This window comes from Cydia splendana, chromosome 6, assembly GCF_910591565.1.
Source record: "Cydia splendana chromosome 6, ilCydSple1.2, whole genome shotgun sequence".
NCBI lineage: Eukaryota > Metazoa > Arthropoda > Insecta > Lepidoptera > Tortricidae > Cydia > Cydia splendana.
Window position 1 is genome coordinate 15,611,272 of NC_085965.1, and position 15,405 is coordinate 15,626,676.

The 15,405-nt window shown below is 36.3% G+C and overlaps 1 protein-coding gene across 1 annotated transcript in view; it reads left to right on the forward strand.

Annotated features, from left to right (window-relative positions):
• The window catches only part of LOC134791683 (uncharacterized), an 86,011-nt gene extending 74,522 nt beyond the window's left edge, over nucleotides 1-11,489 (forward strand). Inside the window, exons 5-7 of the mRNA XM_063762778.1 lie at nucleotides 10,571-10,678; nucleotides 10,948-11,117; nucleotides 11,307-11,489. Coding sequence (XP_063618848.1) covers nucleotides 10,571-10,678; nucleotides 10,948-11,117; nucleotides 11,307-11,433 — 405 coding nt within the window. The 3' untranslated portion in view covers nucleotides 11,434-11,489. The remainder of the gene's footprint in view (nucleotides 1-10,570; nucleotides 10,679-10,947; nucleotides 11,118-11,306) is intronic.
• The last annotated feature ends 3,916 nt before the right edge of the window (nucleotides 11,490-15,405 follow it).

The following is a 15,405-nucleotide window of genomic DNA, read 5'->3' on the forward strand; positions in this document are numbered from 1 at the left end:
TTTGGGTACGGAACCCTAAAAATTGATTATATTAATTAATTACTTGTGTATTTTGCCGAAAAAGCTTGCCCTTTGATTGCCTGTACTCCTATAGCATTAACGAATTTGTCTTTGCATTCATTTACATCGATACCTCTTTAACTCCAACAATAATTTATTGAGCCTTTATGCTAATGAGTTAATCGACTTATTCAAATCTTCTATCGATATTTTTAGGTTTAAGGCAATAAATCGATTGCCGGCAGACCGCAAGTGTGCATTGGGAGCGTGCGAACTCACTTTCCAATAAAATACACTTTTTAGGGCTCCATACCTAAAGGGTAAAAACGGGACCCCATTACTGAAACTCCGCTGTCCGTCCGTCTGCCCGTCTATCTACTGTCTGTCACCAGGCTGTATCTCATGAACCGTGATAGCTAGGCAGTTGAAATTTTCACGGATGATGTATTTCTGTTGCCGCTATAACAACAAATATTATAAACAGAATATAATAAATATTTAAGTGGGGCTCCCATACAACAAACGTGATTTTTTATTTCGCTTGGAATGTTCGTGGGTCAATTAACTTATCTTTGTAAAATATTGCCTTGGTCTTCACTTGTCTCATTAAAAGTATTCAAACAGAAGTTTTAATAACTTTTATTTGATTTTAAATATTTTATAGCATAACATGATTATGACACGTGAATGTATTCACCGTGCGAAGACGGGTGATGGCCTTCATAATCACTAAATAAAATCTACTACGAGTAGTTCATTATATTTCAATACTAATTACTGTATTCATTAATGGCATTGGACATTGGAGAAAAACGTCAAGCGAGAGGTTCAGACAATAGCTAGCCCGTACCAAACCGTCACTTTCAGGTGTCAGTCATTCATTATTTTGCATAGTAAACATTCACACACTCATTTTATCCTCTAGCGGCTAAAATAATTGGCAGTCAAATTGAAATCAATGGTATTAGAAAATAGAATGTTGTTTTTTTCGTTTTAAAAACGAACGAAATGAACAACATTGTTCCATCTAATAATAATTTTAATTTCATTGCAGGTAATTTTAGTACTACTCGTAGTATTAGGGGACGCTAGACGTTATTTGACGCGGATCGATTAGGTAATAAAATAACAGCTCTTAACTTACCCATTGGCATTATTGGGTTGGGACCTTATATTTTTGCAATTATTTATCATGACGAATTGTTTGTTTGTGTAATTAACTAATTAGTCAGTCACTAGAACAATGAAACCTGCCATTTACAACACTTTTAATACAAGTATTAAAACGAAAGGTCTGGATTGATAAGAACTATGAGCAATTTATCAATGAATAAACTGGCAAAAGTGACTGACTGCCGTATTCGAACTTCAGGATATTCACAAGAGACGACACGTAGGTACTAGATCCATTCTAGATACGTTATAGTTTAGATACCAACTAGTTCTCTTTTGCAGCGCAATTCGGGCAACCAATGTCACTTTTACGTTAGATAGAGTAAGATATCTATTAGATGTGAATTGGATCTCTAAGTCATATCCTGTGGAAATCGTTCAACAGTATCTCCAGAATCGCGCAAATGTCAAATTTGACAGGTTAGATCTTAAACATATCGTTATCGTATCTTGGTGATGTCTTTGATGTCTTGATGTCTTCTTTGGTATTTTTCTTAATTACTCGTAATGCATGTTAATTATAAGATGTAATAATGTTTTGAAAAGATGTGTCCCGCCGAGTTTGTTGCCGGTCCCATATTGGGATACCCTCCTCCAATTGAGGGGGGATTTAAATCTTCTCGGGGCAGAGGTGTACGGTTGGAGCCGGTAAAGGTTTATTTGACGTTCATAAGCGCGTTGTAATATGCCTACTTGAATAAACTATTTTTTATCTTTATCTTTAAAAGATGTCTATTCTGAATTAAATTAAATCCGACTCGCGCCCATAGGTCTGCATCACAATACTTGTAAAGGGACCTATCGTAGGCGCTACGCTTAATGCTACGTCGCCTACGCCGTAGCAGGATTAGTGCAATAAATCTTTGCAGAATTTAAGACATTTTTGGTACGACTTGTATTCGCTTTATTTGAGCAACAAGTTGTCTAAGTATATAAGTTTTCTTTAATATGTAATAAAAGATATATTAATGCAAACATAATGTAATGTGGGGCCTTTGTTTTGTCTGAGAAACGTATGGCCGAATTGGCGCCCCATCCTGATGTTGATTTTTAGTTCTGTCAGCTGTCAAAAGTGTACGACTGTATGTTGTATTATACCTTTATAGTAAATTATGTGATTTTATTTTGTAAAGACAGTACAGTTGGAATAAATGTAAATGCGACTCTGTCAAGTGTCTGTCAAATCGAGCCATTCATAAATCAGCTGTCCCGCCTCGTGTGCTAATGCCGGGAACCGAACCCCACGCAGGCTTTGTCCAGGCTATGTGAATAAATCATAAGACCTATTCAAATATTATAATAATGGAGTCATTTATAACGATGATATAAATAAATTATTTAATAATTCAAAACTTTATTTATTTAATCTTTATTGCTCTGGAATATATGCTAGTTCTTGTGAATTAAAGGAAGTTTATGCCCAGCAATGGAGCGTACCTATATCAGGCTACATTATTTTTATTTACTACCATATTTTTCCCCCATGACCTTAAAAAAATACTTTTAACCGACACTTTTAACTTTTAATCAACAAAATTAATTACCTACAAAAACATACTCGCCCAAAACACGTGAAAATCTTTAACAAAATCATAATTTCTCCCAATTACTCGTATAACCCAAACACACTTTAACTTCACTTTTTTAATAACCATTTGCATACTAAAATGAACTTTGACACTATAAACAAACGGTTCAAATTTAAGTACGTAACCGAAAAAAAGTTACTACGCTAATCGCCGTACATAAGGCATTAATTATCTTATACATCCAAGAATATACAAGCTGCAGTCGACCAAAAATAAACTTTATGCACTTTCATTGAACGTTGAAATTTGTTTGCTACGCATGTGGGAAATAAAATCGCGAGTAAATGTGCGCACGAGCACAAGGTCAGCCGGAAAGCGGGTCGCTTTCCTGTACGGTTACCATCAGTTTGTCACTGACATAAACGCCGTCGAGAACGTAATTTACTTTCTATACATCCCGTTTGCACTAATATGCGAGTGCGAGCGAGATGTATAGAAAGTAAATTACGTTCTCGACGGCGTTTATGTTAGTGACAAACTGATGGTAACCGTACTGATGAGACAATGGAAGCGAACGAGACGGGATTACTAATTAGATGGCCGCTTGTAATTGTCATGAGTAGGGAATGCAAATCGGTTATTTTCGGTTAATAACCGATAATTTCCATACAAAAAATAACCGAAAATAACCGATTTGCATTCCCTAGTCATGAGTCATGAGTCATTCATTATCAAGGCTTACGCAGAGAGAAGAAACCTTAGATGGTCAAATTATCGCGCAGCATTTGACAATTACAAATTAATGTTAGATTATACGTCTACAACTTACATAGCTTCCTTTAAGTAGGTATTGTAAAACTTTTAAAAATATTGCCGGAGTGATGTTACACGCAAAATGTTCTAATAGTATTTTACGAAAGCGCTTCGTTGAGTTTCTAATAGGCGACTTTATTTTGCTACAGCTTCAGTCCCATACAAAGAAAATTCTCTTGCAAGTGCTAGCCTATATAGATAATACACCGTAGCTCTATTGTAATAAAATAATTCAGAACATCGGTCGAGAGTTCAATATTTTGCGTGAATTACACAAAAAAAACGTTATTAAGCTTAGGTTCTTTTTAAATGCACAACTGGCTCGGTCCACTAACTGACTAGGCTTAAACAATGTGGCCTTAGGGTCAAGTGACAGGCAGGTCGACGACCTCAGGCTTGATACAGTTGTTTGCATATGCAACCTTTTATGTATGTATATTTAGATATTATATACACAGCGACCTACATGCTATCGTCGACATACTCATGTATTAGGTATACTAACTATTCAAAGTAGGTATGTATTTTTGTAAATGGAAGATTGAATGTAGGTTAAAGCATCTAAGGTATCTATATCTGCAACTTACGTAAGACGTAACGTAGGGAAGGTCGTACCTACCGGACCGACCGGACGTCGGACGTAAGTACTAAACTATGTAGTGATTTTTATAAGAGAGAACTCTAAAAATATTGTACGTAGTTTAGAGTAATTAAGGACCTGTAATTAGTGTTAGTAATTTTCCTTAAACATCCTTAAACTCTTCATATAACATTTTATTAATCTATTTTCCTTAACCACTCTGCTGCTAATAGGAACTACGAACTACGAGCTAAAGTTGTCATGTACGAGTATACCTATAGTTAACCATTGAAAGGGTAAATCATTTCTCATTAGCTAAAGTGGCTACAGCCGGCGCTTTAAACTACATATCTAGAAAAACTACTGGTAACTTCCTTAATTGTGCATTCAAAGATTGAAAACCTGTTAAGCTGTTTAGTCAATCGAACAAAGAACAAACAGCCTGATTGAACGATTACGGAGTTGTGAATGCAGTCCTGTAGCCCAGGATCGGAACGACGTACGAACCGTACAAGGGAAGTGGTACCATATCCTTTTACTTGTGTGGTGGCCTATTGTTGCTGGTCGGGTAGGGCGTCTCCAGCGGTCCGCCTTGCGTCAAGGCTGCTACAGTTCTAATACAAACAAGGGTACAGGGAGATAAGCGGAGCGATTCCATTCTTTATATTATCTTAACGCATGCACTGCCTGTCTAAAGTACGATTCTAAACCAGACCACCACAGCGGAAAAGCTGTAGGCGTGGCTAGGAAAATAAAGAAAATTATTTTGGGTAAGTACTTCAGTAAGTAGTCGAGTGAGGATGAGGATGCGTGGTCGATATTTCTTAGGATTTAGTAAAATATTCTATTGATGGCAGGAAAATATATATTTCTCAAATGATTTTTAATTTTCAACAATACTATTATTAGTGATGAAAACAGGAATACCTCGCATTTGTCACTAACATTTCATGCCTTTCAGCAAAAAACGCGATTATGTACGCTCTGTGAAGTAAATATCTGAAATAGCTACCTGATTGATGACGTTATTATCTTTGGTTTTGTTTACCTATTCAGTATAAAGAGTAAAATAAAGAAAGTCTAAATGCGCATATACCACCCTATCACCAGTCTAATGTCGCGAACGAGTTTGGTATTTATCTGAATAACGCCCGTATTCGTATCAAGGCGAGGCGGTTCGGTTCTGGCACGAACGTTCGAGAGCCGGCGCAGGTACATGCCATTAGAACTAGATAGACACTCCGGTTATGCAATGCCAAAATATTGCGCATCTTGTTGCGCAAAGTCAACATTCGACTTTTCAGGCCCATAACATACTTTACCGTCGATTTTTTCAGACACACAACTTACTAGTTAGGTTTCTTATTGCCTTAGTAAAGAATAACAAAAGAATCGCGAAACCATGCGGTCATAGTCGATCAGTCGCCTATTTCATGACAGGGAAATGCAAGAATAATGGAAAAAATATGTTTAGTGGTTTCCTTTGGCTTCATTTTTCAGTTCTAGGGGTGCCTGCCTTTCCATCCCAATTGGCCATTGGCCAATGGGACAGCTTATAATTTAATACTTAAACAACACTGTTTGATAACTTTTCTATTAATAATGCACCGCTGTTTGTACATTGAGTGCTTGTTTGTTTACTTATTACCATTTTATACAAGCCTCAAAGTACTTTTGCAATTTTGTACCTACATATATAAAGGCTATCAGATAATCATGATCAAAATTCAAAAGTCGTATCATATTTAAACTAAAACAAAGAATTGTGTACTCGCTTTCCTAATACCAATTGCTTCAATAATTCTTAGAATCATTTAACATCATGTTTGGCAATATTTATCTAACCTTTCCCGTGAAGGTTAAGCGTTATTTGATCTGTTTTGTAAATACAGCTAGTTCAAAATAATAATCTTAAAGAGAATGTGGTTGTGCGAAGCAATGTTAAGGTCAACTTCTTAAGACATTGCATAGTTCATTAAACGCCGATGATCAAATCCTTTATTAATAAAGCTTTTAAGTTGGAAATACCTTTGGTACCTACAAATTTTAAGGTAAAGATTTTTGTGTTTCGGGTTCATTATTAATATTCGGGTTAAAATTTAATATAATTTACTAATAGTAGCTACGAAGGTATATTTAATTTACAATCATAGATAGGTACTGCAAAAAAAGACTTCACCTATTTGACGTTGCTGCATGGAGCGTTGAAATATATGTGATTTTCGGCCGTATTCGAACAATGCTTATAAGATGTCACAGCGAAACGATACCGGTCTGTCAGTATCAAACACAGACAAAACATCCTCCAGACTTAGCATAGTCGCGCTGCCCCCTCTGCCACGCATACGGTCATTTTACTCCATGTTCGAGTCGAAAGTGTCTTTGTGTGACGTCCGTGTATTTGAACGGACCAATCACGGCACGGGATTTCGCTCACCTCGTCCCGCGCACCCCCGCATTTTGGCATCATTGGTTGCATGAAATAATTGCTCTAAACTCTGTCTAGAGGATTTCTAGTCTATGGTATCAAAAGTGACATTTCTTCAGCCAAAAACGTCACATTGTTCGAATACGGCCGAAAGTCACATTATTTCAACGCTCAACGCAGCAACGTCAAATACTTAAAACCTGTTTACTTTTTACTTCAAACGTCTTGAGAAATTATTACTGATTCGACTGGTTGACAAATAATTTTGGCACCCAAAGCTACTCGTAATCATGGGGGGGGGGGGGGCACAAAACAACGAATGAACTGTACGGCTACCACCAGTTTTGACATTGACATAACGCTCACGTTTACGTAACTTACTTTCTATGCATCTCGCTCGTACTCGCATATGCGAGCAATAGTGGAAGCGAGTTGTACAGAAAGTAAATTACGTAGACGTGAGCGTTATGTCAATGTTAAAACTGATGGTAGAGGCTCTGTCGTCTGTCTATCAATACTGACAGTTTCGTACTCACTACTCACCAAATCCATTTAGTAACATTAAATTAAACCATTGTTGATTTGTAACTTCTATTCTGATTCTACAAAAACACTATAATATTTTGTAAGATTCCATTCCCTGGCCATTGTTACGGTGAAAGTTATGAAACTTGTTAATAATTGCCTTTTATGATTATTAACATTAATGGCATTAATGCTTTTACAAGACTGTTATGCGGCAGTTATACAACTACTGAAACTCAAACAAGTAAACGAACAACCCGGAAGTTTAGCCATGCCAATTTATGCAGCAAATTAAAGTGACACAGCAGTATTAGCATAAGTCGCTGCATCACTAGTGACAGAAGTGACGGACGTGTCCCCTCCCTAGCCGGCATAATGCGATCTCCTTGAAATTGTAAAGTGGACATAAATCAGCTGTCATCCATTGGTTGACAGCTCACTGTAGGATGCAATGGTTTCAAATACAGATGGGATGATAAAATATTGATAATGTTAAGTTAAGATCAAATAGAAATCGTTGACCGCCGGCACGACATGAACTAACGACCTATGAGTTGTATTGGAAAGATATCGGGAGTTCCGATGGCATGCGATTTTAAAATGGCTGCAGAAAGTAGTGACTAACGGTTATGTCATGTCGTGATTAAATTGATTAAGCCGATTTAAGACTGACAACTCATTTGCGCTGTTAAGTCGTTTTGCCTGTGAATTATGGGTTGATAGAGACAACAAGGGAGGCTAAAAAGTATTTGGAACATAAATAAAATCTTGTTCTCATTTCTTAAAAAGAGGCCTAGATAAAATTTGAGTCTGCCTACTATTGGCAAAATTATAGGTTGGCCGGGGCCTGCTGCATCTGCGCAAGCACTTATTGACCAATTACCAACATATTCTAAATATTGAACTACCTACAGTTTGCGTTTCGTAAACAACAAACTCGCGGCAAACTTAAACAATTTAAACCATGCTAGTGAGATTGGCGAAATCCTACATTCCCAATAGTTGTGCTGTGCCTGCAAATTGCCTTGTTACGGCAACGGTCACGATCTGTTGTGATGTCAGAGCCGACTGGATAAGTGTCATGTTCCAAATAGTTTAGTCTGAAAATGGAATAGCATATCTTTATTCTTGTTCCACCACTTTTAGAGACAACCCAATTACGCGCTAAATCGAATGATCACAACAAAAATCAACATCTCAAGATTTGCGAAGCGAAAAAGCAACTTCAAATACCATTAAGTTCTATTCTTAATACCTACCCAAGTAGCACAGATTAGCTGTATAGCAGCCGCATAATGAAGTACGAATACGCTTGAAGCTGGAATATAAAAGCTGCATAAGAGCTGTATAAGCGTCTTTTCAGCTTTTATAACTCTTAAATGGGCACAAATTAGGCAGCCTTAAGTTCACATAGCGTTGTAGCAGCAATTTAACGGAATTATAAGGGGTAACAGGAGTTATAAGAGGTGTATATTGGCTGGGTAAGAGACCACCAGTTACCCTTTATTCAGCTAATATGTCACATGTGCGCCCTAATACCGGGAAAGATTGACGTTGGGCTGAATAAAAGATAATTAATAACATACTTTTACACCTCTGCCTTAAAAATCAGCTATTATATTTAGTATAGTGACGACGAACGCAGAGGTGAATATATTTATATTGAAGCAAAAACGTTAAGCGCAACGACACCATAAGTCATTTTGTTAAAGTGTTTAGTTAAATGTTTGTACATCATCTTTTATATATTAATGCGAGAAAGATGTTTGGGAATGCAAGTTTATTGACTTTATATATATACATTATCTAAGAAAATTTCAGTGCGCCACGAAAGTAATCAGTATTTATTTAAATTAATGATATAAATAAGCTATGTGTAATTACTATTTCAGTGGTTTGGACAGAATTATGAGATAAAAAGTTAATAATATGTTATAGGAAGTACTAAACTAATGATTTAGGTTAAGAACTCAGGCACAAAACCATATTGTTACCCTTAAAAGTTGGAAAAGCAATTTCAATTTTGTAGGTTATATACAATAAAATGGCGGTCAATGTTAAAAAGCAACGTGAACCGTTAAAATTCTTATATGCAGCATACGACTGTTATATATCTGATAAAGATACTTAAGTGAACCACTATAAAGTCCAAGTCGTTATTTCGATACACTAGTGAACCTCTAAACAGTTATAAGGCATCTTATGAACGTTTTAACAGCCGCTATGCAGACAGTCCCAATGGTAGTATAATAGGCTGCTTAGCGGTAAACATGTTCAGCGCTAAGCCGTATTATGCGCCATATGTGTTCGATTATACGTCTATTGGTTTCATAATAGTTCACTCGTTCTCCCTTATAATAAGTCAGCGAAATAAAAGCTGCTTTAGCGGTAAACATGTTCAGCGATAAGCTGTATTATGCGCCCCATGTGTTCCATTATACGTCTATTGGCTTCATAATAGTTCATTCGTGCTTCCTCAAAAAGTCAGAATAATAAAAGCTGCTTAGCGGTAAACATGTTCAGCTATAAGCTGTATTATGCGCCCCATGTGTTCCATTTATACGTCTATTGGCTTCATATTAGTTCACTCGTGCTCCCTTAAAAGTCAGCGTAATAAAAGCTGCATAGCGGTAAACATGTTCAGCGATAAGCCGTAATGCAGCTTTTAATCAGCCCTAAGCTATATAAATATCACTGAGATCTATTATACAGCTGTAGGACCACGAGTGTGCTCTTATAAGTGTCTTAAAACGCACAGAGCGTTAGATAGAACTAAAAGTGAGTAGTTATAGAGCTATCTGTGCTACTTGGGTAATGGATACTCTGAACGTGACATCTATAGGACGGATTTACTTACATATACAGCCTGGCACTGGTAGAGCCTAATCTCCATCCAAGAACTTAAAATGCTCGTCAGGCACATTTGAATGGAGGGCACTTCCTACTGACACACAGACACGCTTCTCAGCCGAATATCTTGAAAGTGAATGTGTACTTTAATTAGCTAGGCTTGAACAATGGTTTTGGATGCCCCCTGTCGCTAAAATTGCTATCAGATCATTGTTTTTACAGAGCACTTTGAAGCTTAATGGGCAATAACACTTTGGATTCTATAATGTACACAGAATAAAGGTGAAATATTTTTTTTTATTTTTGTTGTAATAAAAAATTCAACATTTATTCAGGGACCATACTTTTATATCCACAACGTAGGCTTCGTCAGGTGAACACAAATTTACAATCAGCTACAGGCATCGTCACACAAAACTACAGCGATAAAATCCGCAACAGGCGTCGTCGGGTTTCGTTTAGAAATTTGAATTCATTATATGTATTATGTACAATTGTACATTAAATTAAAAATTCGACGTTTGTCTTTAAAAAATCTATACGCATAGGTATAACTTTTAGACTCTTAGGCTTACCGAAAAATTGATTTCGCTACGAGTACAAGGCTGTCTTCAATTAATACATATACCTATTATTACAGTTTGCTAACCATCATTGTCTCTTTGTCCACAGCTGGGCCGCATGCCAGTGAGCGTGATGGTGCCTCCGCGCTACGCCACGCTACCGCTTCCTCCCGCACCATACGCTGCTGCGCCGCTCTTCTACCCCGTACACGACGCGGTAGGTAGACTACATCTTCAAACTCTTCAACTATGGAAGCCGCAAGTGCTCTGCGCTAGCTAGTAGGGAGGGAGATAGTTGAGTCATTGACAATGCAGACCGACGTTCTGTTCGAAATCGCAGGAGACGACTGGACAGTCAAGCCCTGACCGATTCCAAAAGACCCAAGGATCTCATCATTTATCAACGATCGGTACTACTCTGATCGGTTACCCAGCAGTAGACGTCTTTAAGACAATAATGCTGTTCAACCACATGTCTCTTTCCAGCGACTCCGACGACGACGCTCGCCTCGCGACCCGCGCGAGCGCAGGCGGCGCGAGCGAGACCGAGACAGCCAGCTGACTCGCTCACTCGAGCGCATTCATCGCAAGCGACGAGCTGAGCGCGACCGCGTCTCCGACGAGCAACTGAGGAGGACATACACCGGGCTCGATAGGTGAGTTTACTGCTGCAAGCGAAACCTCACCATGAAATGCCAGTCATTGAGTAGCTTTTAGAATTAGTATTTATACTGGGCTTTGAAAGAATAAGACAATCGCCTGTCGCCTGTATTAAGTATGTTTGTTGGTCCGGAAAAAATTATATAACGTACAATAGCTATTAAATTTTCTATTTATGTGTCCAGGGCATACGCCGAGCAGTTTATCGCCGTGTGCGACGAGAGCCGCCATCAGGCCGGCGAGAGACACGACTCGCTGCCCAGTACCACTAGCGACTCCAGCCAATCTCATTCCCACAGAGAGTCCATGTAGCTAGCACCAGTAGCACAACACGACCACAAGTGTGTCGTTGTCGTTGCGTTGACGCCAGACGATAGAATATGGGATGAACATTTAACTAAAACTCGATGAGTGTTAAAATCACGTATCTCAATATTATTTTAGTAGATACGGTAATACGAAGAGGTTGTTAAGTGTTGTAACAAATACGTTAATGAGTTGTCGTTGTCTACTGACGACTTTTCATTATGGAATCCGAGATTCCTACATATATTTTGTATGTTGCGTTGGTGGATTCAGTCAAATGGGACATACAATATCATATGTATACTTTTCGATTGATGCCCCTAATCGATAGAAAATGCCCTAAATGGTTTAGCCAACTAAGGCCCCTGGTGTTGGGATCAATTTAAGTATTAAAAACATTTTCTATTCCTTCATCGATAATTCTTACAAGGTGTTCTTTAATTCTGTTGTTGATTAAGATAAAGCGTTTATTTGCGGCATTTACGGTCTCATAACTATAGAGTTTCTGATAAAGTTCGCTAATTTTCAGAAATCTCTACAAAAGAGGGTACGGTTTAAATTTTGTGCCTCGGTATTTTTCTTATCCTTAACAAATCGTTACTTTTTGCAACATGGCGAAACTAATACTAAACCTATTGATTACCTAGGTGTTCGAGGCGCAATATTTATATCGTAAAATAATGTAATCTTAGCTGTAACTTAAAGTTATAAATAAGGGCCAAGTTGTGGAAAGTTTGATCTGACAAAAAATGTTGTAATTTTGATAATTATAACGACTCCAGTAATTAAATTATATAAATTTGATACAATACTCTATACTATTTAAAAATTGAAAGAAATTCAAATTCGCGACAGGGTAAAAGTATTTTATTTTGATTATGTACTTACGTTAGTAACTACTTAGTTTAATGTTAACTTTGTAAATGTCTTTTAAAATACTCGTTTGATAATTCTTAGATAGGTATATAAATTGGGTTATATACATTGTTATTCACCATAATATTTCCTCAAAGTGCTTGACAATTAACAGTAGAAATGATTTTGTTGTGGATTTTTTTCCTCGAAATCACTCACACCCAAATTTAAAAAAAAATTGTGACTAGGTTATTTTATCTTTTTTATTTCAACTCTATAATATCTGTATACTTCGTGGCACCTTTACAGTTATGGTTTGTGTCTGTTCATGCTGTAAAAATGGCAATTTATAAACTATCATTAGATGTAGAAGAATTATTGTTATACTCATAAATTAGCTTAACCTTTACGATACATATCATACCAAACTAAACCCGATAGCTTTACGACTGTACATATAATGTTACTAACTACACATCACTAAACTATACACGATTAATCTGTCATCGTAGAATAACCTTCCTAGGTTTACGTTCATTAGAATCCTACATTGGGTAGGGCTACCTACGTGAAATAGATTGTTGATTTTTTGATACATCTTTATTATTATCTTTATTTTGATAGATCGTCGGACACAAACTTAAATGCGTTTCAATAACGTTCGGGAAAACTGGCGTCTTCCTTGTGGGCAAAACGAAAGTTAACCATTTACTGAGACGTTATTCATGAAAATATTCTGCGATGACATTATGTATTCATTGACGCACCACACTAACACACACACCCTGTGTCAAAGATCCTGTCTTAAAAAACATGCATTACACCTTATAAAACAAAGTCCCCCGCCGCGTCTATCTGTTTGTATGTATGTATATGTTCGCGATAAACTACTGAATGGATTTTCATGCGGTTTTTACCTATCAATAAAGTGATACTTGAGGAAGGTTTAGGTGTATAATTTGTCAAGGTTTTGTGTAACCCGTGCGAAGGCGTGGCGGGTCGCTAGTTTATCGTTAAAACATCCGTCATCCGAACGTAGTAAGTAAACAAGTTATGCGAGTGCAACAGTATGCATATTATCTTTATCAACCACAGCAAACGATAATATGAATTAATTTAATGTTGCCAGCTATTTTAGTATTTATCAACACAACTTTGATAGCATAATATGTTTTTTCTTCATTATTTGCACTCTAGATAAATTTAAATTCCATGCGTTATCTAAATAAATACATTACCTTGGTAAACTACTCATGATGATGGGATCTAGGCCTCGATTTACTAACACGCGCACAATACTTATAAACTTGTGTTTATTCGTCAAAAGTCTGTGTTATACGATACTTGTAAGTCTTATTTATCTAGCTCGTAGTTAAACATTGATTGATAGAGATATTTTTGATTAATAACTAAGACTGAAATGCTATTTATGACCAATACTTAAACCTTAATGACCGCCACGCATTAAAATACCTACGGAACCTTTTATTTTGCCACCGTTTAAATTTATATTATTCAACATCGATGATCAGCAATCTACAATGTCTAAGGATCTTCTTACACCTAGTAGTCTGTTCTAAGTACGGAAAACGGTGAAAAATATAGATAATACTCCTAAAAATACGTGTGATACCTCATTAGATTCGTAATGATGTCTAGAAAAATGTATTCGAAGCGTGTATTAGCACACAAAAAATTACAAAAGTTATTAACAAAAAAAGGGAGAAAAAAGTAGATTTGTCTTATTTCCCAAATATCTCAAAAAGTATTAATATTTAAGAAACCAAAATTAATATTATAAAAGAGGAGGATATTTCCAATCAAACATTCTATACTTGCAGAACTGTATTTCCATTATTTATACTTCTTTTTCAACGCTGAACACAGCCCTCCGCGCCTCATTTTCGAGAAACGCGCGTGGCGTGAAAAAGCCATTACGTACAACATTAAATATGATTTTAAAGACATTAAATATTGATTGAAAAATTTTAAAAAAATATGGTGTATTTAACACCATATTTTTTTTAAATTTTTCAATCAATATTAGGGCTCTAGAAAGCGACAAAATTTTACAATAGTTATTTATACATTTTTTATTCGTTTTCAATAAAGAAGGAATTTCGAGAAAATTTTGTTCATTAACAATTGCCTAAACTTGTTGAAAAAATAACTTTAAGATAAATTTATACAAGTATTACATTTGTTGACATATTTTAAATACACCATTTTTTTTTTTTCATTGAACATTTAATACCTTTAAAATTATATTTAATGTTACGTAATCGCTTTTTCACGCCGCGCGCGTTTCCCGAATATGAGGCGCGGAGGGCTGTGTTCAGCGTTGAAAAAGAAGTATAAATAGTGGAAATACAGTTCTGCAAGTATGGAATGTTTGATTGAAAATATCCTCCTCTTTTATAATATTAAATTTGGTTACTTAAATATTAATACTTTTTGAGATATTTGGGAAATAAGACATATCTACTTTTTTCTCCCTTTTTTGTTAATAACTTTTGTAATTTTTTGTGTGCTAATACACGCTTCGAATACATTTTTCTAGACATCATTACGAATCGAATGAGGTATCACACGTATTTTTAGGAGTATTATCTATATTTTTCACCGTTTTCCGTACCTCGAACAGACTATAGCTAAAGACTAGCTAAGCAAAATAATGTTGTACTTATTAATACATATCAGATCGCTTGCTGGCAGCCGTTTAAGCAGCTGCTAGAAAAGAGACGCTTCACCAATCAGGTGACTTCTGCATATAGTTTATCTTGTCAATTCTTAAGGCGTGTTTAGTAAGGTCAACTTCCATCGTTTTTCACAATCAACTACATCCTGCTTTTAGCATTGCGACCTATTAGCTACCAACCAAGTACTTGTGTTTCCTAAGCGAAAATTCAATAAAAAACCTAATCCATTTTAATTAGCATAGCGACCTTATTTAATCAAGGATATCTCTAACAATCAATTTAATGTTATTTTGTACATTTCAACTGAAGTCCTATGTACCTAAGCGGTGCCAAATTGCACAGAGCAATCGGTCTGTATATAGTGCGTCTAAATTTGCTCAATTCGTTTGCGTTTGCTCTAGATTTTATTCCTATTGCTAAGGTT